Raw genomic sequence first — 25,436 nt, forward strand, 5'->3', positions numbered from 1 at the left:
GATGGGTTACACATATGCATGTAGAAAAATCTGTGTTTTAACTCTGTTCAAGGCCTGCCACAGAGCTATTAGTTGCTTTGGTGAGATCCTAATGTAGTAATTAAACATTGAACAAAAAACAGTCTAATTCAGAGTTTTAAAATAATTCAAAAAAGGAATGGAGACCTGGGCTTCCCACCATGATCAAATCAGCACTGTGCACTGCTGGGGGATCCAGCTTCAGGCTGATGCCCTTTCTAAAAGAACAACAAAAAAAGTTGTAAAAAGAGAAATGGTGGCTGCAGTCTGTTGACAGTACCTCGATCGCAGCAGGAGCCTGATTGCCATCATGCATGTCCCATGAACAGCTGAACCAGATGAAGGGTATGGCTACACTTGCAGCTGTACAGCGCTGCCACGGGAGCACTCCCGCAGCAGAGCTTTGAAGTGCAAGTGTGGTCGCGGTGCCAGTGCTTCACCTCCCCATGGGGATTAGCTTACAGCACTGGGGAGCCGCGCTTCCAGCACTGGGGCACTGTTTACACTGGCACTTTACAGCGCTGTAACTTGCTGCGCTCATGGGGGTGTTTTTTCACAACCCTGAGCAAGAAAGTTGCAGCGCTGTAAAGCGCCAGTGTAGCCAAGGCCACATTCTAAAACTTGTGATTCAGCTGTTTCACTCTCAGCTCTAAAGTTAAAAGGCCTGGCAGAAAACTGAGGGTGGGCTTGTCTACATGAATAATTAGTTCACACCAAGCTGGGGTGTGAATCTAACCTGCTGCAGACCAACTATCCTTGTGCACCCTGCTGACATGTTAATAGTTTGTTAGAACCCTTCCTTACAGAGCTTTGAGGACTAGATCAAACAGTTAACACACATCAGCAGGGAGTTGGTCAACAGCAGGCCAGTGTGGGGTACAGTCACACCTCAGTTTGCTGTGAACTAATTGTTCATATAGATAAGCCCTCAGTTACTCGGACATGGAGGAGATAAAGAGTGCTAGGCTAGGGATGCAAGGAAAGCATTGCTGAGACGACATTTTAAAATCTACAGTCTCTTTCAAGTTCTGAATTCAGATTTTATTTTAAACATGTACATTTTAAGGCAATATTAGGGCCTTCAAGATCCTTTTGGTAAAACAGTCTTTGCTTCCTCTTTCCTTAAAATTTGGAGAGAGAACCCCCATCACCTTCACTGTTCACTCAAAAAGTTTGAAAAATAACAAATAGGATAAATAAAATTAAGTCTTGAAATGAATTAGATAGTATTAACTGAATTTCTTCCACAGGATAGTGTTCAAGATTTAAGAAAGAGAATTACCGTGCTTGACTGCCAGCTGCGGAAATCAGAATCGGCTAGGAAAACCTTTGAAGTGGCCACTGCAAAACTGCTGCAGTTTGTAGAGGTAACTTTTTTGCACTGTTGTTCCCAGCAGCGTTTTATTTGGGAAAAGATGTGTGTTGTTATATCTAAGGAAATAGGATAAATTAAGCATGAATGTGTAAAACTGTAGTTTGAAAAAAAACATTCACAGCTTATACAACCTGCTGAAATAAGGGTTAAGGCAGAATTTCATGTAGGGATTTTTGAGTCCTTTGATTGTTGCTGGGTGCCTAATTGTAACAAACATTCTTTTGTTTGTGCATTAAAACCTATGATCTTAGCATTTAGAGGTCAAGTTTCTTTATCTCGAAATGGTAAAATAATTCCCATTTGCAAAATTAAGAGGCAGATATACATCAGTAAACAGAGGTTATGTTTAAAACATGTTAAAAAATCAGAATGTTAGCTTACTGTATGCTTAATCCAACTCAGCCTGTTCTGCACCATTTTATACTGAGCCAGTTAGTCAGTGTTCTATGTCACTTTATACTGGCTGAAGATATGGTCTACTCAGATATTTATTTCACATAGTAAAAAGGTTTATAACATGGACATATAGATTATAAACACACAACACGGATGTGTTTTAATTAATTTTGTCCAATTCGTGTTTGCCTCCCCCATATGATGGACCTGAGTTGCCCCTTGCTGTGAAAATAGGGTGATTTTGTATATTATAATTTTCAGGCAGCTTAAAATTGTTGTTGCTCCTTCCCCCTGTGCTGACTGCCAATATAAGAAAATCTCTCAGACTTGTTTTTGAATGTCAGATATGGGGGAAAGGTGTTGCAGGCTTATACAAAAGAGTTCCTTGGGGGAGAGGGGGAGAAATTATGTCATTTGAAGTGTTATCTTTTACATCTCAGCAATATACCTTATTTGCCTCTACAATTTTACTTCCATGGATACTGAGAAATTTCTCATGTTATAATCCTTACATTATGGGCTGCCCATAGGAAAATGTTTGATTTAGCAAACTAGCCTTTTGGCGAGATCTGTGGCTACGGATATAGAGTAAAATCCATATGAAAAATGTCCTACAATATATTGTTCATATTTGCATAAATGTGGCTGAGGTGCTTTGGGTTGATAGAATATTGTCCACATGAAAAATCATTTAGGGTCCGTTAGAAGAAAACTGAGACCCCAGCTCATTCCTTCTGGCTAGGAATACCAAAGTTTTCAGGGAGACAGAAGATCTTTAAGTAGATGACAAAGCAACAAAAATAGTATGTGAAGCTTATAAAACATTAACTATTCATTTCTTTGATTGTTTGCCAACAGGTTGTGCACGAAGTACTAGCAGACAACTCCATTCCCTTGTCAAATTTAAGGTAAGAAAACCTAAACTTAACTTGTTTTATTGAAGGTAATGCGGTGAAATGATATGAAATATATCAATACATGTTGTTATTGAAAACCTTTGTGATAGGGTTAGAAGCTACAAACAGCTCATCCTAAGTCTTAGCTGTTTTCTTTCTATGCTCCCATGCATTTCTGAATGCCACTTTTATGAACAGTGGAAATAAAACCACAACACTGGTTTCAGGGCTGCAAATTTCATTAACAATTTGAAGATAAAACAGTTAACCAGCACAGACCCAGCACACCTATGGGCATCTCCGTGTTTCTATCAACCAAAGACACTTTATCCCTTGCCACAGCTTTCCACCTTATTCTTTCCCCATGCAAAGAGTAAGACTCTGTGGTAGAGACTGCCTCTCGCCTATGTCCAGTAATAAGAAGCATCACCACTGTTAGTACCACCATCATCTATCTAGTTCTGATTCTTCTGAGAGTTTAGATTTTTGTTAGGAGGACTTTCAAGGTTACCTCCTGCACCATTTATGTGGTGAATGACCCTGCCAACAAAGGTGGAATAAAAGAAAAATGTGCATATTCACATATGTCAGAACATCATCAAACCACCCCCAACAGGGCTGTAGAGAAAACGCTTGGCCCACTGCATCAAACAGCTTACAAATGAGATACTCAGCTCCCTTCCACGTAATGCCTGAAATAAGGGAGAGGGAGTAGCCTCTTGCCGCTGTCTGGGGCTGTCTGCCAGAGGGAAAAATTCCTTCCTGACCGTAAATATGGTAAGTGGTATAACCTTGTGTACCATGAGGATTGTACTAGCAAACTCCAGTAGCACCACCTGCTTTTGTTACAAAGCAAGAAGCATTCAAGCCTGTAATCAGAGAAACCATATTTATCTAAACTGTATGAAAGTGAACAGAATTACTTTAATTAAAAAATGCTGCAGCTCAGATGTTTTCAACAGGATTTAGAGCAGCCTTTGGCCTCTTAAAACATCAATATAATTCTGTCCTGTCTCACTAAGCAGGTTTCTCCATGTTCATGTTCAAGAATAAATGCTAAATAGGACCCTATCTGGAAAACCTTATTCATGCAAAATTCCTAGTAAAATCAAATCTGTTTAACTGAAATTATCAGGGGTTTTGTCGCACTGACAGTTTCAGGATCAAGCTCTCAGGCTGTAATGGATGCCTGTTAAGTAGCAGACAAATTCTACCCTTACGTATTTACGCACTAATCCCAGTCAGGTCAATGGGAATTGTATTTGACTAACAGAGATAGTAACATTTCATTCTTTACAAAGTTGATATACCCTGTTTTCATAGGAGATTCTGAGTACAGAAGCCAGTATGATCTTTGGGTAAGTGTAACACGCTGCTGGGGATATCCAGAGCTGTGAGCCACTGTCTTAACTCTGCCACAGCTAGAGTGAGCTTTGCTAGAGATTAGACTGCGTGTCAGCTCCCTACCATACCACTCTGTCTTCCTCACCAGTCAAAATCCTCAAGGCTCCACTGGTTCAAACCTTACCTCATTGATAACAATCAATGAACACAAGCTTCCGAGCTCTTCGGAGATGTTTCTCTCCAACGCACAGCCCCTACCACTGTGCATTCACAGAAGATATTAAGTTTGCTGCTCTTTTAAAGAGACAGTACATTACAGCTTATTAACTTAACTGGGTAAACATACCCTTCCCTTCAAACACAGCGCTGAGACATTTTATAGTGAAAATAAAACAAATGTATTAACAAAAGGGCACAAGTTAAGTGATACCACATAAAAGGGATAAAGGCTTTAGGGATAAAGACATGGCTACGAGCAAATAAAAGTCAAAACATGCATCTAAATGACTAAAACTTAATCTAGTAAAATACAGTCTTTGTTAAAGATGATTTCTCTGACCTAGGTCTCCTTTCCAACTTTTACTGGTCAGGATCCATCGCAAGATCACATTGCTTAGTTTCTTTGTCTCCTAAGGTGAAGCATAACATAAAGGTGCTTTACTCTCACTTTTATAGTTCAATAAACCTTTGAAACATATTCTTCTGAAGAGTGCACCACCAGATGAAGTTCATGTCAAGTAAAGGAGTCATGGGTCTGGAAGATGAGATTCCAACTGGTGATTGCTACAATGCAAGTTGATCTGTTCCTGCAACCTCCGATATTCAAATGAATAACCCATTGATTATGATTGCACCTGGATGGATGCTTCAGCCTTTCCTTTGTCTGGGAAAAACCTGTGTACCAAGTCCCCATTTGTCTGATTTGAAAACAGTTTAGTCCCATATTTCCAGCACAACTGTGTGGTCCTTTGGGATTTAGCGTACATACACAATGCAAGAATATTAACAGTCAGTGTGTTATTAGTTTTCCAATAATACCTAACCCTACAGCTGTTAGATATAGATTATGACATTAATGAGTTGGAGTACGCTGAACTGTTCTGCACTGCTAGATACTGGGGAGCTCCTTGCCCTCTGACACTGGGATGCTGTTAGGGTCACAGTAAGTCTCCTGAATTTGGTAGCATAATTCTTTTTTTTTGTTTTGTTTTGTTACTGGAATGAGACTAAAATCAACCAAGAGATGTGTTCAACAAGGTGAAAGGATGCCTGTTTTATTTTATTAAAAGGAACATTTTCCCTTCGAATTTTATAGACGATTGATCTGTTTGCTGTGTGTTCCTTCCAGTGACCGAAGAGGCACATTATCTACCAAAACACTCCTGGCACGACTGGGGAGGAATGGACGTACTGTCACAGCAACCCTTGCAGCAGAAGCCAAAGATCTTACTCAATCTGTCCATGCCATTCTGGAAGTAGATTGTGAGTGTGTGTGTGTATATATATATATATTCTACCCGCCACCCCTGCACACCCTTTCTCCCTTTCACCTTTTGACTGGCAATTCAGAGTGGAATATTTCAGCAGTTATCAACTGAACAATAAATATAATTAGTCATTACCGTAGGTTCATCAGAAGAAAGCACATTCGAGCATAACAGCCACTAGGAAAATGCTCGGTGTAGTTCAGATAGTCGTAGCATTTACACTTAGTATAGAATCATGAGCTGGAAGGGTGATTTAGGTTTATGATTTATGAGGTTTATTATCAGCCCTTATCAAGGCACTTTTATTAATGTACCAAACCTATATTTCATAATGGCAACTAACCTACACTGCGGATATGGTTCCAGGAAAACACTAATTACACTTCTACCCCAATATAACGCAACCTGATATAACACAAATTTGGATATAACGTGGTAAAGCAGTGTTGCCGGAGGTGGGGGGGGACTGCACGCTCCAGCTGATCAAAGCAAGTTCGATATAACGTGGTTTCACCTATAACGCGGTAAGATTTTTTGGCTCCCGAGGACAGTGTTGTATCGGGGTAGAGGTGTATAATACTGACAGTAAGGTGGTAGGAAGAAAAAGGAACCTTTTACCAAGCAGGTCTCAGAGACAGACTCCTACAGCTGCTTCCTATTCTAGTCCGGAAAGAAAGACAATTCACAGAGTCCAGCCTGTGAACAATATAAGCATATTGGTCCTGATTTTTCTATCAACTGCACTGATACAAATTGATATCCATAATCATCAAAAGAGTTATACTGGTGTGACACTGAAGTGAAAGGAGAATCAGATCGAATGTAAAGATAAAAGAAAAAATTACAATCCATCAGAAAGCTCTGTTTTTTCTTTGACCAAAATGAGATTTGGATTTTTTTTTCAGATCATTATATCATTTTGTAGTTGGAATGATCTGTCTTTTCAGAATGGACTAGAAAGAATTTTATGGATTAAGAAGTGAGCATTGGCCAATATTACATTACAACTGTCTGAAAGAAAAGCCTGTCAGCCAGCTGTTTTACAAATGCTATAATCAGTTAACACAACAGCTGATTAATTGGTCATTTCACAAGAAGAGTTCATATACTAATGCAATCCTTCTGGAGTCTTTTCATTAACATTATACCAGGATGTTTAATATCTCAGTTTACAATTAACTGTCATGATTCAAGGAACCCAGAATTGTAAGTGAACGCAGAGTTCAGGTAGCAGAGACAACGTATTTGATGGCAGAGGACAGAGCTGACTGTATCACTCCTTCCCAATTATAATTTATGAAGAAGTCATCAAGGAGTCTACAGTCTTGTTTCCCATTTACACTTAAGGTCCCTTTACACTTCTCTGGTACTGCAAAAGCCGTCTTCAGCAACAGCATGATATAATTAGATGAAAATATTATTCAAATCAGTAGCCAAGGAGCATATAGCACAGCTCAAAGGAGCAAAAATAGTTTGAAGCATGGTTATTTTTCTCAGAGTCTCTTCTCTCCCCCATACGCTTTGCACCAGGAGCAGAGAGAGGATGGCATTGATGCCAGTTCTGTGAACTGATACCACTTAAAGGTTTCCCAGAGCTGAGAGAGTCATCAGGGGCTGGTTTAGTCAGCTTTATGGGTACTTTTTAATCATCAGAGCAGCACAGAGCCCCTGGAGTAGAGGCTGGGGTCTGGCCCAGATTGGGGAGTCAGGAATCTTCTGCATAGTAATCCCAGCTCTGCTGCTGATTTGCTGTGAGACTTCTGCCTCATTTCCCCCTTTTCTAAAAGGAGACTAATGCCTGCCTTACATGTGGGTCCTCCCAAGGATTAACTAGTTGTTTGTACAGGACTTAGAACTTGTACAGGACTTTGAAGTGTGATATGAGTAAAATTTTTGAAAGTGCCTAAGGGCCAGTTTTAGACACCTAGTGGGATTTTCAAAACCACCTGGGTGCTTATCTTCCATTGATTTAACTTCAGCTCTCACTTGTAAATCTTTGCACAAAGAAGGTTATGCAGTTGGAGGCTAGGGGGTCTGATCCTGAAATGTTTTTATGAATGTGAGTTGGTGCACTGATGACAGTAGAGCTACTCACATGAGTAGGGGCTGCAAGTCCAGGGCCTGATAGAAAATTATCACGTTTCTACTCTGTTAAACTGATTTGGAGAATTTTTAGTGCTGTTTGTGTTATTATATCCACTCTTCTGTTTATTTCACTGTCTAGAGTACCTATCCTGAGCAGTACTGAGCACTCTCCATTCTGGCTGCCCAGGAGGTGCTCAGTATCTCATAGGACGGGGGCATAGATAATTATATCTTCAGAGCAAGAAGCTATTTTCTGCCTTTAAAATTAGCAGTGTTTTTCCTTTCCTGGTGCACTCATAATAGTAATTATCTATCTCCTTAGCTTTAGGCAGATATTCCAGGATAGTTTATTACATACATATTCCACTGTTCACTGAGAGAAATAATAATTGATCTCATTTATGTGGTTGGGATGTGTTCTCCAATTAATTGAATGTCCTGTAATAAATCATAGCTAGCCTTTTACAGAATGCTTGTAGGCTACATGAAACAATCCCTTATTACTGCCAATATTTTGAACTAAAACTAGGCCATAGAAGAATGTGACCACTAATATTCCCTTATGAAAAATAATTAGCTATTGCCTTGAATTATTTCTAACAAAATGTTATTTTCAGTTTGGAATTTCTGACATCTGTATTAACCTAAAGAGAGAGAGAGAACCTGCTGTCCCTTTTCTCCTAGCTAGACCAGCTTTCATTCACAGCATAGCAGTCTAATAAACAAAGAAAATATTTCTTCTGAGGTTTAAACTAGCAACATGTAGACATTTCTGATCAGTACGTCATATTCTTCAAATGTTTGCTGGGCAGGTAAGTGCCTTGAAAGTTTCTTACATTAGATGCCTGTAATGAAGTGCAGCAAAACAAGAGTATTATAGTGGTGATTGCAGCAATTTGGTGCCATGCAGCAAATCATTTAAAGAGCTGCAGTGGTATCTAAGGGACCAAGTTTCTCTTTTTAGTTTTGTACTTCCACCTTCCCTTCTCTTTTGCACACTGCCTTTCCTCCTAGGTGGTTCATGAGCAGGCACTCCACTGCCAAAGAGATCATGAAGGTAGGAAATGCCAGTTGAGTACATGGAAATTATTTTAATCCTGTTCAGTAATATCCATCACTCTTCTTAAAACACATGCCAGGGACTTCAGATAATTTGACTGCCCTAGCCTGTGAAAGTACAGGAGGACAAGCTCAATTACTCAGACTGACGTACCATAAGGATTCCAGAAAGTTGGCATTCTCTTTTCACTAGGCCTGATCCACAGCTCACTGAAGTTGAGCTTTAAGGACTCGAGTACTTATGCCACACTGTCCCAGTTTTTCCTTCCAAGATGCCAAAGTTCCATCAGAATGAGTGTGTGTTCTTTAAGGTCTTTGAATATTGTCTTTCATAATTTTTAATCTGTAGTGATTAAGTGATATAATGTCTAAGGGAACAAATGCTCTACAATCTATTAACAGTCTATCATAGGAAGATGAGGGTGTTTTATTTAATATTGACTCTCAGCTGGTGAAAGGGAACCATTAGTGGGGCAATTGTACCAGGGACTATTTTGGTTTGATACTATATAAAATGCATCCTAAATCTCTAATATGTTTTTATTTATGGAGAGACATACACTCAACTATTGTTAAGGCTTAAACTAGTTTTCTCTTATAAGCCCCTGTAGGCGTGCGAGACTCTCACCTGCGGTGCCTCCTGCTGGTTGTCTCGGGAATTAGGTCTTTCAGCCTCTGGAGTGCCTTCTGCTGGCAGGTGTCCCACTGCCACTGACCCCCCGTGTCCCTCCCAGGACCGTGGGGCTGCTTCCTGTCAATAACCCCACCAGTCTCTGTGAGTCTCCCCTCTCTGGGAAATCCCCAACCCTCTATCCCCACCTTGCCTATGGGCCACTGCCAATCACCATCTAGCCCCCTTTCACTGGGGCCAGCTGCAGTCTGTATAAGCCAGTCATCACAGGCAAGGGAGGTTTTGACCTGCTTCCTTTCCCTGCAACCCAGTACCTCCAGGGGCCTTGGACCAGACCCTGCAGCCTGGGGAGTTGCCAGCCTGGAGCTCCCCAGTGCCTCTGGCCTTCCCTAGCCCTGCTTCACTCCAGTACCCATTCACAGTCAGGCAGCTAAGCCCATCTCTTTCCTCAGCTAGAGGGAGACTCTTGGGCCTCTGGCTCACAGGCTTGTTATACAGGCCAGCTGTGGCCTGATTGGGACGTGGCCCAGCTGTGGCCCCTTCGCAATCAGCCCAGCTTTCCCCCTGCCACAGCCCTCTCCCAGGGCTGTTTTAAGCCCTTCAGGGCAGGAGCAGTGTAACCACCCCGCTACAGCCCCATTTTACTATTCAAACACACCTTTGTTAAAGTACAGTCAATGCACCTGATATGTCACAGTTATGAATTTATCCGAGGATAGAACTTGCCAGGACAGTTTAAGGCAGATTGGATGAGGAATTTAGGTGTTGTAGAGGTTCCGGAATTGTATAAAATGACTGAATTTCCTAACTTTATAATGCATTACTTTTATGTAATTTACTGTGATATATTTTTTTGCATCTTAATCCCATGTTAATGAAGGGTTTGGGGTTTTTTTTTGTTTGTTAGTGTTGCTAGGGAATGAGCATAGACTAGTTGTATTCCTGAGATAAATTTAACGAGTTTTACAATATTTGTGTATTTCTAGGTTGCCTCTGTAAATCCATTGATACCTGACATCTCTGTCCAAATGCAAAAGTCTTTCCAGTTTATGACTAGAGATTGTACTAGACTGCATGAGAGGGCAAAACTAAGAGATTATGGTGTTTTATGATAGGATCCCCAGTAGAGAGCATCCAAATGGCTGTCTATTTTGATCATATGTACCTATAGTTGAGGGGATGTGTCATTGATAATCTAGGTCAGCTAATTTAACTTTTAAAAATAAAACAAAAATGGCCCTACAGATACATTACAGGATTTTTTCATTTACTTTTTCATCCCTTTATGGAAAACATGAAGAATTTTGGTGGGAACAGCCATTACAACAAACATTTATTTTATCTGTCTGCTACCTGCCTTTTAGACTGGTACTAAATAAGTTTCTTTGGCCAGGTTATGTTTCATGTGCATACATTCATGTGAATCCTTACATTGTCAGGAACTGAAAACCTCTTCTCCTACCTTCTGTATACGGGAGTGCATAAAATGTTGTGTGAGAAAGGCTTCCGAAGAAGTAGATACTGAAATTGCACAAAATTGCTGTGAGAGCTGGAATTAGAGTAGCTGAAATAGGGGAGCAGAAGAATTGTGACAGGCTCATTTGATTTATCATAGCATTATTAATTGTTGCAAAGCCATGGCATGTTGCATGTTAAATAATTATATCTAATTTATGTTTATGGTCTATATCGAGCTACCAATAATGTCTCTTTCAGCAAGCAAAAATATTGTCCGACAAGTAAAGATTTTTTTTTCTTTTTGAGGAATGTTGGGGGAGGGAGAATCAAGTTGCACCATTGGGGATGGAAATGTTGTGTCACATTAAATTATTTCTGTCAGACTACACAGGAAATCATGCAAGAGAAGCCTTTAGACCTAAATGCAATTGAAGACTAACATCTGGTTGTGTCAAATATAATAGGTAGGATTCAGTTAGAAAGCTCTAGAGCCATAGTATGGATCCATTTTGTGAACCTGAGAGTTAAAAATAGCTCTGCAGAGAAGGACTTAAAGATTGAACGTCATCCTTCTGGGTTCATTCTGATTTGGAGAGCATTACAGATAGACTTAGGCTCTGCTGAGTTTGTATATGAGATTAAAGCATTAAAGCTCTCCAAGCTTAACAAAAAAAAAACAAAAAACCAGACACAAAGTAGATATTCAATAGTTCTCGGCAATCCTCTGAACCAGATTTTCACAAAATGTTTCCCACATGTCCTACCAGAGTGGTTGATTTAAAGAGGGACATTAGTGCCTGCACCAGTTCATAAAAGGTATGCCAAAGAATAATGTTTAGTGAATGTTGCAGTGAAGAGTGAGAGGTTTTACTCTTTTCAGCATGGAGCATCCCACATAATAGTTTAATGATATATTTTTAGAGTTAAAGCAGTAAAGCAAAAATTGCTGAGTTGATAACTTTGATATTCATTTTGCATAAGATGTAGTTGAAGAAACATACCCAGATTGAAACTGTTTTTCTGAAGAAGGCTATTAATTTACTTACAAGAAATGTGTCATGAAAGTCTAACTTTGTGAACTCTGCTTTGTGAAGAGCTGTTTAAGAAGAATCTTGATAAAACAGGATGGGGTCCAGAAAGTATGGATTTATTCCCACAAAGAGCTGTCTTCCTGCATGGGGAAGATAATTTTAAAAAAATGTATTCCTCACAATCTTCCAACATGTGCTGCCTCCTCTCTGATGGTATTGCAAATCCATAGCATAGTAGGGTGGTACTGCTGCTGAAGGACACTGCCCTGCAGAGGAGAATAGGGCCCCAATGAAATACTGTAACATTTGAAAGTAGTCTGCTGGCTGCACTTAGTAACTCATATTGTGAAAATCACGTTGGTAGCATTCAGGAAATCATAATCCTCCCTTCCAATATAAGCAAACTTAAAAAAATCCAGCTAGACATTTGCGATGTCCAAAAACCAGTTATCCTTTGGAACATGCTTATCTCGTCATGATATAGTGATCCTCAGGCACTGAGTTATCAAGTTTTCTGACTCTGTATTTCACACTCCGCCTCCAAGGTATCTACCCAAAATACAGCCCTACTGTTGTTGATGTAATCCCATTATGTCAGTAGTAAACCATTAAACATTATGAAGTCTGCTCCTCTGCACAGCAGGAAACTTAGAAATGCATCCTAAAACATTTTCTCACTCATAGATTCCAGGGCCAGAAGGGATCATTGTGATCATGAAGTCTGACTTCCTGTATAATACAGGTCACAGAACTTCCCCGAAATAATTCCCGGAGCATAGTTTTTAGACACAGTGTGTCTTTAATCTGAAATTTGACATATGGCGGTCATGCTGAAGTTTACTAAAAGCTTCTTTCCAAATAACTATATCTCCTTTAAAGGACCTGTTCACCTAATAAAATGTTGCAGCCTTCTAGATGCTGCCAGTCACCATGCATAAATATGTTTTCTTGGGATAGTCCTACAGGCAAACGTTTAGCAGACCAAGTGTTGGGTTTGTTTCAAAGTAATTTTGATTGTCTGTTGTGTTGTATGTGTCACATCACTACTGCATTTTTGGCCTGATCCTGAGAGGTGCTGAGTACCCACAACTCCAGAAGAAGTCAGTGAACGTTGCAGATGCTCAGCACTAGTCAGCCCCATCTCTCTTGACAATCTGGAAAGTGCTGGTTTAGACCAATTCTGTGCTCCAGAAGTCTCTGACAACTGACAGACTCTTTACCAGCTGAAATATGGAGACAACACTTTTTTCAGTTTCACTTGTCTTCACTCCTTTATGGTAACTTCCTGTATAGCTACCCTGTATTCTTAGGTTTGTCGGCTGTCCCATCCCTTCGTCTGCCAATCAGTATTACAAGTTCGAGACCCTAAGACAGACAAGGCATCAATTCTCCCCAAGTAACAGATTTGATGCCTGAGCCTGCATGCTCTTGTCTACATCAAGGGTCAATAATATCACTCCCCAGAGAAAAAGAAGGAAGCACATTTGTTGAATTTCAACAAACTTGCAAAAAGCATGAAGATTTATTAGCACAAATCTTTATCAGTAACATGAACTAGACAGGGAAAAAAACTTCAAGTATGTTGCAGAGATTAGACATTAAATTGACCCATGTACTGCATCATTACCACCTTTGCAATAAAACACAATTGGAAGATGAAATGAAAATGTTGTAGATCTTAATTAGAAGATTTGCGCCTTTTAAGAATAGGAATAGTAATTGCCACTATTGGAAGCTTGGGTGGGGCTCAGGGAGCAAACTAGAAGCTGACCTTCAGCATGTAAAGGAATGTGTGAAGAAACGTGGGATGTTAGCATCTCTTTATCCTAATGGCTAAAAGAAATGTGTGATAATATTCAGCAGCTGAATGATCAGTTTAATTTCTTTAACAGTTAACGAGGACAAATTAACAAAACTAAAGGCAGAACAGAAGTATCAGGTGCAAGATCACTGGAAAACAAGTTTGCCCTGATATTTTTTTAACGATTATAAAATACAATGAATTACTATTGCACATTTGGGGGGAGTTGTTTGGTTAGTTTTGGTCAGTTGGTGAAGAAAGAAATTATGTTACCCTGCACTGAGAGAGAATATAAATTCTTCGGTTGAATTGTTCAGAAAGGTTTGTCCTAATAGTGATTTCATTAATGAATTGTTTAAATTGGAAAAAGGTTTTATGTTGACCTGTCCTAGTCCAGAGTTATTCAGAACGTGATCCAGTGGTTCCCAGAGCAGCTGCTGAGGGGTCTGTGGAATACTGGCTGGTCAGATAAGATCTGATCTGAAGCCCATTGAAATCAATGGAGAGATTCCTGTTGTTTTCAAGGAGCTTTGGATCATACCTATACTAGTAGCATCTCTCCTTGATTTCAGCTGCTACGCTGCATAAAAGACAGCTTAAAAATACAGAGAATTATTTCCTAATGTTACTTATTCATGTAATCAATTGATAGCTGCCTGGATCCAAAAGGATCCGACTGGCAGGGCTTTTTGGACAGGCCTGAGACTGTGCTTCCTATAATAATGAGGAGGCTGGAAAAAAAAGTAGATGTCTGGTTGGCTGAATTCCTGTTGAATGATTATTTTAATGCTGCTGAGATTTTTATTGTAGTGTTAATTATGTGTTAGGGTCTCTAGAGCTTTGTGTAGGCATCTTTTTATTATTTAAATCTAAAATAGTTCGTACAAAGATGTGATCACAAATAGTAGGGAAGGTGGCTTGCATAATTATGATTGAGAGCTGACTGAATAATTGATTTTTTTCAGTTTGGTGGCTGACTCAAAAAATGGGGAAAAAAATCCATTCATTTTGAACCCAAACTTCTTTTTTTTTTTTTATTTTGGGGGTGTGGAGATGTGGGGGGCAGGGGAGAGAAGAGTTCTTACCAAAATTTAAAACTGTGGGGGGAAGGGGGATTGTTTTGAGTGAAAGGAAATGTTTCATTCAACCCAAAACAAATTTCTTTTGTTTACATTTTTGAGGTGTATTTTACCCTTTTCATTTTTTAAAAAACAAATCTAGCTAAATTTCAAAATAAAATGTCATTTTGAAACAAAATAGTCAAAACATATTGTTTCCAAAATGTCAGCCTGAACTGTTTTGATTTTTTCAAATTTTTTGAGTTCAGCTGAAGCTATTCACCAGGTTCAACCCACATTGATTGCTCCAAAGCTGCATGTTTTGGTGAACATAGCATCCAACAGAAAAATGTCACCATGCTCCAATGAGGCTGTCCATAAGACAAATCTTTACGATAGGTTCAAACAGTAGGATAAGTTTGAGAACCTTCCTCACCTCAGTTGATATGCGACAGCTCCATTCCATATTCAACCAGGCTATATAATTTCTGCTGTACTCTAGAAGAGAAATCTATGTCATTATCTCTGTTTATACATACAGCTTACCTAGAGTGCACAGATTGATAGAAGTTGAATGAGTATGCTTCAAGGTTAGTTTAAAAAGTAGCTGAAAGAACATGCAGGTCAGTTCATTGTATTCTGTTTTCGAGAAATGTCTTCCTTAAGAATGACAGAGACAAGACTGAAAAGATGAATGGAATTTGTTTTATTTCCTGGGGTCAGGCTCCATCACAGTCACAGCTTGTTGCTGAAAGACATAATATAGTGTACCTTAAATACTTACAGCCACATGTACATAAAAATGTAAGCACAGAGGTGCTCTGTGCTTTAGGTGTCAATCTTCCTCCCACTGACACGCATGTACATTGTTTTTCCCACTCCATTCTGTTGTACTATTGTATTACACAGGTTCATTTATTAAACATCTCACCAGTTCTGCCAATTAACTGTAACAGAGATCTGTATGGCATTACACCACTAATACTGAGGTATTTGTTATACTTAATATTATATGGATTTATATTTGTTAATCGTTTCTATGGGTTTTTTTAATAATAGAATTTTGTATATGTGTGAATTTTATGCTGATGAAAGGTGCCAGATTGACATTCCTGAAATCAAGTCCTCTCATAATCCCCAGGATAGTTGCAGCAGAAGCAGCAATAACATAAGCTTCCCCTCATTACCCTGGCAACATACCTCATACGTAGCCAGCACAGGGGGCCAAAGTGGTTTTCTGAATCTTCTCAGTGGGTTTGATTATGCTCTCATTGCAGTCAGTGGGAAAACTGTCATTGATTTCAGTGGGACTGGGATTGGATCCTATGCATATTCAATCCTTGTCTTTTCTGGTGAGACTGTTAATTAGGGTACAAATTAGTGACAATGGGAGCGGGGTATTATTATGTGGATGCTCATCCACTAAGAACTGGACTGAGACCAGCAAACTAATTTCACACAAATAGCCATGAAATGAAAATGAAGTACAGCCACTGCTGATTTGGGCCAGATTTGGACTAGTGACCCACTTTTCTTTATTAATTTATTTCTAATCTTGCCCAGTTCCCTTTATATTTTTCTCTGCCAGCTTTATATATTTTTCCTTGCCAAATGATCCACTGTGGGCTTTCATTCAAGTCATATGTGCTTTTTCCTGGGAGATAGTCAAGGTTTATAAATGCCTGAAACTTGGTAAGATGGCAGAGAATCATACTGAGGTCTGAGGGTAGATTGCTATTGTATCTGCCCAAGATTTATCTCACAGTGATGTAATTGTTTTCGATGATTTTTTTATGACAGTGTCTCAACATGACTCAGACTTTAGGCATTATTCTTACTGGACATGAGACACATACAATTCCAAGACTTGATTGTAATCTGTAACTTCTGTATCATTCATAACTACAATCTAAAATGAAAATTTTAGAGGAAGATTTATTATAAAAGTGCTGATTAGGCCTGGATTCTCAGCTATGAAGAGGCAGCAAGCAGTTATCTTTGTGCTGGGCCAGTATCCTGGTGAAACATAAAGCACCCCGAGGACCATTCTGAATTATGCTGGTTGCCAGTGGTACCACCCAGGCCTACTTTTCCCAGACCTGGCCTTCTACACTAACAGCACGGAGAGGCTGGGCCAGGAGCTGCAGTTGTCCTTCCAATGTGGGCTGTGCATCAAAGTGGCCACTCCACCCCACAAGATCTGGGCCTAATTTTATAGTTAAAGAACATTCAGTAACTTTTTAATTTTAACTGACAAATTGTTGTTCCTGTGGATCCACCTTTTGGTTTTTCGGAACATGTGAGCAAAATGATTGACATAAAGGTCTAAAATGAGCAAAGAGAAACTTTTTAGGTTGATGTATCCAGAGGTTTTCAACTTTAAAAATATAGAAAGATAAATTCATCTCCGGTGTAAAGTCACTGACCCCAGCAGGGATGAATTTGTCCCTGTCTTTTTTTAATGAGTAGATTTTCCTATTGCTGGAATATCCTTGTGGAAACTATACAAGTGCTGTATTAATTTATAACTGTCTTGAAAGTCTAGAATAATCACTTAGTTGCTGCACTTGTGTATCAGAATGGAGAACTGATATAGAACCCCCTTGAGAATGAATGAATAAATGGAATTGCATGTATGTGACATAAAACCAAGACCTATCACAAGGTAACTGAGAATTCAGCTCTTCAAATTAAGCTGAATTCCTGAGTTAGGACTGCTATTGGATTGTAACAGAGCTATACTGCTTCAGTTTGTTTTTTTTAAGATTCTTGAGTACTTTATCCACATTTCCCCCTTTAGGTTCAATTCAGATTCCTCTCAGGAAGCAGCATAGCATTGACCGGTAGACCTGTCTAGCTCTCTTAGAAGGCAGATTTATTATTATCCTTCTTTGTCCTTGTTGTGGCTTTTATTTTTGCATTCCTTACTTAGCTAGCATGTGAGATAAATGTCTGTTTTCATGTTCAGTCTTAACACCTATCAGTTATCTGCAACATATAATATTCATTATAATAACACTGTTGAGATGATCCTGGGTTTAAAAATTGTCAAATTTCATCATCTTAGTGGAATAACATCGTTTAGTGGGAAAAGGCTGTAATAATAACTGAATGGAGGACTATGTAAAGAAATCTCATAACCTCATGTTAACCAGTTTAAAGTGATGACTTATTCCTCAGACCAAGAACTCTAAGTACATATGTTAGGGATAAATCTGATTTGAGTAGTATCAACAATCCACACTGTTAGTACCAGTCTCTTTAATGGCAGAGCTTAGCTTCTGACTTTTGCTAGCAATTCATTGTTGTGCTAAACTCAAAACACCGAACAATAGCAAGCTACAGGTATTATTGTGATGGCATCAAGGTCCAAAGGATGCATTTCTATACATGAGTATTTTATCAGTTGAGATAACAAAGCAAGCAACCTACTTTAAAACATGAGCTTTTAGGTGAAGTTTTGTGTGTCAATAAATCAAAAATAAGAATTCAGTTGTATTCATTGAAATCATATTGACAAGATACAAATGTTGATATAGATCAGAGGTCGGCAACCTTCAGCACGTGGCTCGCCAGGGTAAGCACATCCCTTGGCCCACACCGCTTCCCGCCGCCCCCATTGGCCTGGAGTGGCGAACCGCAGCCAGCGAGAGCCACGATTGGCCAAACCTGCAGACGCGGCAGGTAAACAAACCTGCGCGGCCCGCCAGGTTGCTTACCCTGGCGAGCGGCTTGCCGAAGGTTGCCGACCCCTAATATAGATAAATGTACCGTTAAGACCAAGAGTGCATGAAATATGGAAAATGAAGCAAGCATGTAGAATGCTTAATAGGCATTTGCCATTTTGCAGAGCAGAGTTACATTGTTAAGCATTACATTCCTTTCTTGAAAACACTGCACCTTTGATTTTTTTTTTATTCTTACAATAGAATTATTAAAGCTGTTTATATAGCACGTTACACTTGTAACGCTAGTTTAGAAGGCATTCAGCTGGAGGTTTTGAAGAAGCAGATGCTTAAGAGTGAGCTTCTATCCCATTTTACAGGATGGAGCATGTGCTCTACCACACCTGCTGGTTTCTGCAAGGAATGGAGGCCAGGGGGGTACTCCTTTAAAAAGTCTCTATCAGTGCTAAGCTAGCTCAGTGCTTGTAATCCCTGGTACAAGTAGGATGGGGGAGATCTTGCAAAATCTGATCCAGGCCAGCTAAAAATTGGCCCATAGATTAAGACCAAACATATTCCTTGCCCTGAAAAGTTTACAATCTGAGGCCCCAATCCCACAATGATTTAAAGTTAAGTACATTCATAAGTCTGTGCAGGGTCAGAGCCTGGGATAGACAGGACAGTATGCACAAGAGAAAAATTCAGGGAAGGTGAGAGTAAGGAAGGGTTTCTTGTAGTGGGGGGAGAAAAGAAGGAAAGATTTCTGAAATAATTGGGGTTTAAAGATAACAGGGAGAGGTGAACAAGGAATGTTGGCTGTAGAGCCCACAAACCATCTGAAACATGGATGGGGGAAGAGCAAGATAGAAGGCGTTAAGTTGGAATAAATGATTGGAAGTCATAATGGAAATATTGGGGAGTAAGTATATGCCATAAAATAATAAGCTGGTTAAAGCTTCCTAAAAGCTTTTCAGTTTTGTTACTGACATGGGGACTTTGTGCTTAAAAATATGTAAGTACAATCGCTGTAGTCTTTTCAAAAAAGAAAAAAACACCACTTTTGGGTTTTCGTTCATTGGCTGTGCAACATCTGGTTATATGTCTGGGTCTGCTCTGCCAAAACTTTTATTAAACTTGCTGACACATACTAATATTATGCCATTCACATAATATAAAAACAGCCTCCGGCTCCCTATTCTAGTCCAGTTACTCTCGAAGTATATAACAGTCAAGCTATACTGGCAAAGGTTAAGATGTTCTGATTTTGTTGTACAAGTGGGTTAGAAAAAAACTGTTTCAGCAATTGCTAATTTCTTAAGTACTGTTCTTCACTGGTTAATCGCACTTAGGTGAAACCCATGCATTCAGCCATCTCTCTCTCATTCAGCACTCACTTGAGGGGGTCAGCTTTTCTCACTTGAAATTATACCTGTGAATTTAATTCCCTGTTGGAAGCTTGTGCCATAGCTTGAACAACAGATTAAGTTTACTGATGACTTACAAACTACAAATACATCCTTTAGCCTGCATGAAAGAAATCTGAGACTTTTATATGTTGGCTCTAATCAATATAATATTTAATTCTTGATAAGGACTACAGTACTAACAAACTGGAGGAAAGCTTGTAAGTGGCAAAATATCAGAAATTTTATCTCTGCATCCCATCCTGAGGTTCCCAGTGAATGTGGAGATAGTTGAAATCCCACATTATTATTGGATTTTCTAATTTCGTACCCTCGCTAATCCTCCTGAGCATTTCACAGTCGCTGGCCAGGTTGTCAACAGTATATTCCTATTGTTATACTCTTAGCATTCAAGCATGGACTTTCTATCCATACAGATTATATGGTACTATCTGATTCATTTAAATATTTATTATATTTGACTCTATGCTTTATTTCACATATAGTGCCACTCCCCCAACAGTATGACCTACTCTGTCATTCCTTTATATTTTGTGCCCTGGTATTACCATATTCCATTGATTATCATTAAGGCTACGTTTTAGTCACAAGCATTTTTAGTAAAAGTCATGGACAGGTCACAGGTAGTAAACAAAAATTCACAGCCAGTGACCTGTCCATGACTTGTACTATATACCCCCGACTAAATCTTGGGGTCGGGGGCACCATGGCTGCTTGTGCGTGGAGCAGCCTGGGCCCACCATGAGTGCTGGGGGAGGAGCTGCCCGTGGCCTGGACCCCTGCTGTGTGGGGGAGAGGGTGGTGGCCCAGGACCCCCGCTGGTGCTGGGGGGTGCTGGCTGGGCTGGCAGGGTCCCTATCTGCCTCCGCCCCGAGCGCCAGGTCCTCAGTTCTCATTGGCTGGGAACCACGGCTAATGGGAGCTGCAGGATGGTGCTTGCAGGCAGAGGCAGCTTGCAGAGCTGCCTGCTAGGAGCTAGGGGGGAGGGATGTCACCACTTCCAGGAAGCCCCCCGAGGCAAGCACCACCCAGAGCCATCACCCCCTCCCACACCCCAACCCCCTGCCCTAAGCCCCCTCCCACATCCAAATTCCTGCTGCAGCTGGAGCAGAGGGGCATGATGGCCTGAGATTGCCCCAGTAGCAGCTAATGCGGCTGGCCCGGGGTGCCCGAACTGCTCAGGTGGCCTCCAGGCCAGCCGTACCGGCCCCTGCAGAAGTCATGAAGGTCCCGGAAAGTCACCAATGATGCCTTTTATATCAATATCCTCATTTAATACCAGACACTCTAGTTCACCAATCTTAGTATTTAGACTTCTTGCATTTGTATACAAGCACTTAGAAATTTGACATTATTGAGTTGTCTGCCTTCATTTATGTAATTGAATGGGACTCTATCATTGGACTGTTTCTCTTCAGTTCCTACCTGTACTTTATCAACTTCTATCCTCTTCTCTTTACTAGGATACAGTGTATCTCCTGTAATAAATCCTCTCAAAATGACCATGTGCACCAGGTGCTCCTAATTATGTTCACCAAAAAAGAGGTCTGGTTTGAAATATAAGACCATATTCTTTTGAGCTAGCAGAATATCCAGCAATATACCCAGCTGCCTTATCAGTTCACTATCAGAAGGAAAATATAATTTCTTCCAAGGGTTAGGAGCCATGTCTTCATTAGGAAAAATGTATATATTTTTTTACTATATGTTAGCTAATGTGTTAAAAATACAGTTTTTCCTAGTGCAAAAATGACTTGGGAAGGAGCAGCATGATGATAGCTACAATTATAGTTTTGTGTATTCGTTGGCCTGGTAAGTCCATGAACAATTGAGTCAATCATTGAAATCAAATACTGCATTACGTAGTGCAACACCTGCCAATTGGTATAGCTGCCTTTTAAAAAATCTCAAACAAAAGCAGCAAAAATCTACAAACATACTGTATCATTTATGGATCATGAGTGTATAAACTACAAAATGAGCCTTTTTCCTGTTAGATTATTTTTTTTTCCAGAACCAATGGAGTATGTTAAAATGCAATTTGGATGATCAGAATTCAGATTCTGAAGTCCAAGGTATAACCTAATTCCCCATAAAATGCTAAATTCGGTTATATTCTACTTCACTAATCTCATTTTGTGCCACACCTTTTTCCACATCACTGTTTACACTCCACTTCCCCATAGGCCTGTGATTACTATGAGAGCAGTGCTTCATAGAAAATCAAGTAAAATATTAAATTGTGTATAATTGTAAATTGTTCAAGAATTGATTTAAGTGAGCAGTAGTACTTAGGTAATTTTTGTCTGAATCAACAATGGATCCACACTTCCGTACTGCTGTGACAGTAGCACAGAGTTAATGATTAAAGCTAGCTAATGTAGCAAAATAATGCTGATTAGGAGTTAACTTCAAACCTTGGGTTTGATTCTCCTCACAGACTTATACTGGTGTAAATCAAGAATAACTCTATTTCACTTGAGTTGCACTGGTATAAAATGGGTGTGAAAGGAGAATCAGGCTCCTTATGTCCATGAAATGTAGGCGTCATTGATTTGCTGCCTTAAACTGAAAAGAAGAATAATATTTATAAAACCACCTCCTCGACCCTGGGGCATTGTACAGCATAATAGAAAACAATCTACAAACAGTAAAATTGTGATAAAGAACAGTCTATCCTTTCGGAAAGATTGTGTAATCCTAGATGGAAGCTGAAAATTCAAGGCTAAATCCTAAGCTGGTGTAAATCAGTGTAGCTCCAGTGATTTTTAATGGCATTAGCCATAATGATTTTTCCAGAAATATGTGTCATCTTAAAGATCAACAATCTCTTTCATTTAGAAAGGACAGAATAATTAGATTTTAAAATAAAATTTTAAATACATTTTCTTTAATGATTCAGGTCAAATTCTGATTGCAGTTATTCCACTGGAAATCTGGAGTAACTTCACTGAAATCAAGTTACTTCAGGTTTCCACCAGTGTTTCTGAGTGCATAATTTGTCTCTTTTCTGTAAACTTATAAAATATGGAATAAATTAAGCCTTTTAATCACATTTTAAATCATGTTTATTTTTTGTACATAATATAACCAGGGTTTACTGAGGCATGTGAGTAAAGGCAGTTAATAAATTAATAACAATTTTATATTTTGAGCTAACATACTTAAACTTTGTCTTTTGCTACTAATTTGCATACATAATTGATACCTTGTTTGTATTCATTAGGTGCACTGAACACCAGGTCACCACAACAAAGCCAGAGGGGAACAGCCTCTACTTTTTTATTTATAGATAAACAATTAACTCAAAATTGCAGGTCGAACCACCATAACATTAGAGATAAAAAGAGTAGTTTCCTTGGTCTTCAGGATAAATTCAAGCATATAATCTGTATTTTTATAAGGAGATAGCCTAGAAACTACAAACTTGTTTTTGCATGTCTGATTGTTGAACCAAGACTTCAGTTAAATATTTATGGGAAATTAAGTGCTCATTGGGTTAATACTGACACACATCTTGAGAATTGGGCCAGATCCTAGGTAAGTGGTGGATGTTCAGTACAAACACAATGTTAGATTATTCAAGCTATGCTGTGATGCTCATCACACATCACAGAATAAAACCTGACCTGTTGTCTCTATGATGTTGTCTAGTTGGGCAAATTTTAGTAATTCTTGCACTGTTTTGCTGCCATCAATGCAGCTCTGCCTGTGGTAACAGGGTGGGTTGTGGAGCTCCACTGTAGGTGTCCCTGTGCCTCTAATTGGAGATTTTAGATAGCAATGTCAGTTCAGCCCACACATGCGCTCTCCCTCCCTCATGGTCTGCCTCTAGGCTATCTAGCATGGTGCAGGTGAACCGTCCCTCCCACCCTCAGTTCCTTCTTTTTGCAGAGTTGAAGGGGAAAGCAATAACAGCCTCTCAGCTGAATGATTGTGGAGAGCCTCATATGTTGTTGTTGTTTTTCCCTTTCTTTTTGTGCCAGATTGTTCCTGTGGGTATTCCCACAGGAGCTGGGCATCAGGGCCCATACATTTGATTTGACCTCTGAGATTCAGAAAATAAATTCTGTTAGGGATGCACAAAGTCAGGGAACTGGATAAATGGTCAGAGATATAGATAAACAGAATCATTTTATATTAAGCTAATCAAGGAGTTGCTTAATTTAAATTAGGTATACACTAATTTATTGATGTTTAAACATGTTTGGTTTTCCTCGTTTCACAGCAAGGAAAAGAAAATTCAGTATTTAAATCCCATGTGTGATGAGAGAGTTCTTTATTGTGACCTAGATTTCAAATCTCTGTATTGTTACCTGTAGAAACCCATTTATTCCCTCTCCCTTCAGCTCCCTCTAATATGAAAGATGAGTCAGCTATTGAGCAGGCATTGTCTGTACTGATTTTTTAATCAAAACATTTTAATAACGAACTCCATGAACATGAAGTTATTATACCTTAAAATGCAGATGAGCTAATAAGATTAGTACAGATTGGTTAGCTGCCTTTTCAACATTCTGGTAGAAGAGTTTATTAAAAAACAGACTTTTAAAAGCCTAAAGTCAAATCCTGAGGATTTTATTCACCTTTATTCTGTCCTTACTGTAGCAAAATTTGACCGACTTTACTTCCCCTGAAAGCTGTGCTTGTTCTTGGTAACTATGGAAACAGAAATTCACAATCCATAAACTCAGCAATGCAAGCTTCCTGTGCTGGCCTTGTTATTAATTTATATTGTGCTAGTGCCCAGGGGGCCCCAGCTGAGATCAGGGTCCCTTTGTGCTAGGTGCTATAGAGAATATAGTAGGAGAGTCCCTGCCCCAATGAACGTACAGTCTAAATAAACGAGACATACCCAGGGTAGGAGAAAGGAAGTATTATCTACATTTTGCAGAGAGGGAGATGAGGCACAGAAACTATGAATTGTCCAGTCACATAGGAAGCCTATTACAGAGGCAGGACTTGAAGCCAGATCTCATTAGTGTCAGGCCACTGCCTTAACAACAAGATCATATTGTGAGGATGTTGTGTGCCATGGCCTGAGGAAACAAGAAAGTAGGTCTCTGTCTAAAGCATTCAGTGCTCATTTTGGATAAAAAGGATTGTATGTTCCTTCTGCCATTTACTTCATATGTCACTTTTTTCAACTTTTTTTCAATAGGTAAGAGTGAGACACTAAGGACTGTCACTCAGACCTATATGATGCACATGTATGATAGTTCAGAGGCAAAGCAGTTAAAGAAAGCTGGTTGAGGAGAGCAAAATAGGAAAGCTTTAAAAGCAGTATGTTTAAAGAGGAATTTGGAGAAGGAAAGTAGCAATGTCTTTGGCACAAGAAGGAGGCCTTACATGGAATTTAAATGGGTCATAGATGCTGTACTAACTCTCTGCACAGGACTGAATTTTACACAATAGTGTAAAAAAGTGAACATTAATGAGGGGTTTTTTCTCACATCCCTGACTGCTATTAGTATCTAATTTGACCCTTTTAATTAAATTGGGAGGTCACTAGGCTGAGACATTTGTGTCTGGAATGAAATCGTAATGCAGACACCGTTTTTATTTTTATTTAGGTTTATAAGACAAAAAAAAATTAAAGCGTGTCTCCTGGACTCTAAGCACCTTTGACATAATTTAAAAAATACGTTATTAGGAAAAGCATGTCTACATGTAAATCACACCCTTATTGACCCTTTAGATGCAGATAC

General features: G+C 39.4%; 1 protein-coding gene across 10 annotated transcripts in view; it reads left to right on the top strand.

Annotated features, from left to right (window-relative positions):
• STXBP4 (syntaxin binding protein 4) overlaps positions 1 to 25,436 on the top strand; it is a 141,002-nt gene that overhangs the window by 72,928 nt on the left and 42,638 nt on the right. For all 10 annotated transcript variants that reach the window (XM_030534647.1, XM_030534645.1, XM_030534644.1 and 7 more), the window contains 3 exons: positions 1,269 to 1,385; positions 2,648 to 2,697; positions 5,378 to 5,511. In XM_030534647.1, the coding sequence (XP_030390507.1) occupies positions 1,269 to 1,385; positions 2,648 to 2,697; positions 5,378 to 5,511 (301 nt within the window). The remainder of the gene's footprint in view (positions 1 to 1,268; positions 1,386 to 2,647; positions 2,698 to 5,377; positions 5,512 to 25,436) is intronic.

This window comes from Gopherus evgoodei, chromosome 15 (assembly GCF_007399415.2).
Source record: "Gopherus evgoodei ecotype Sinaloan lineage chromosome 15, rGopEvg1_v1.p, whole genome shotgun sequence".
Classification (NCBI taxonomy): domain Eukaryota; kingdom Metazoa; phylum Chordata; order Testudines; family Testudinidae; genus Gopherus; species Gopherus evgoodei.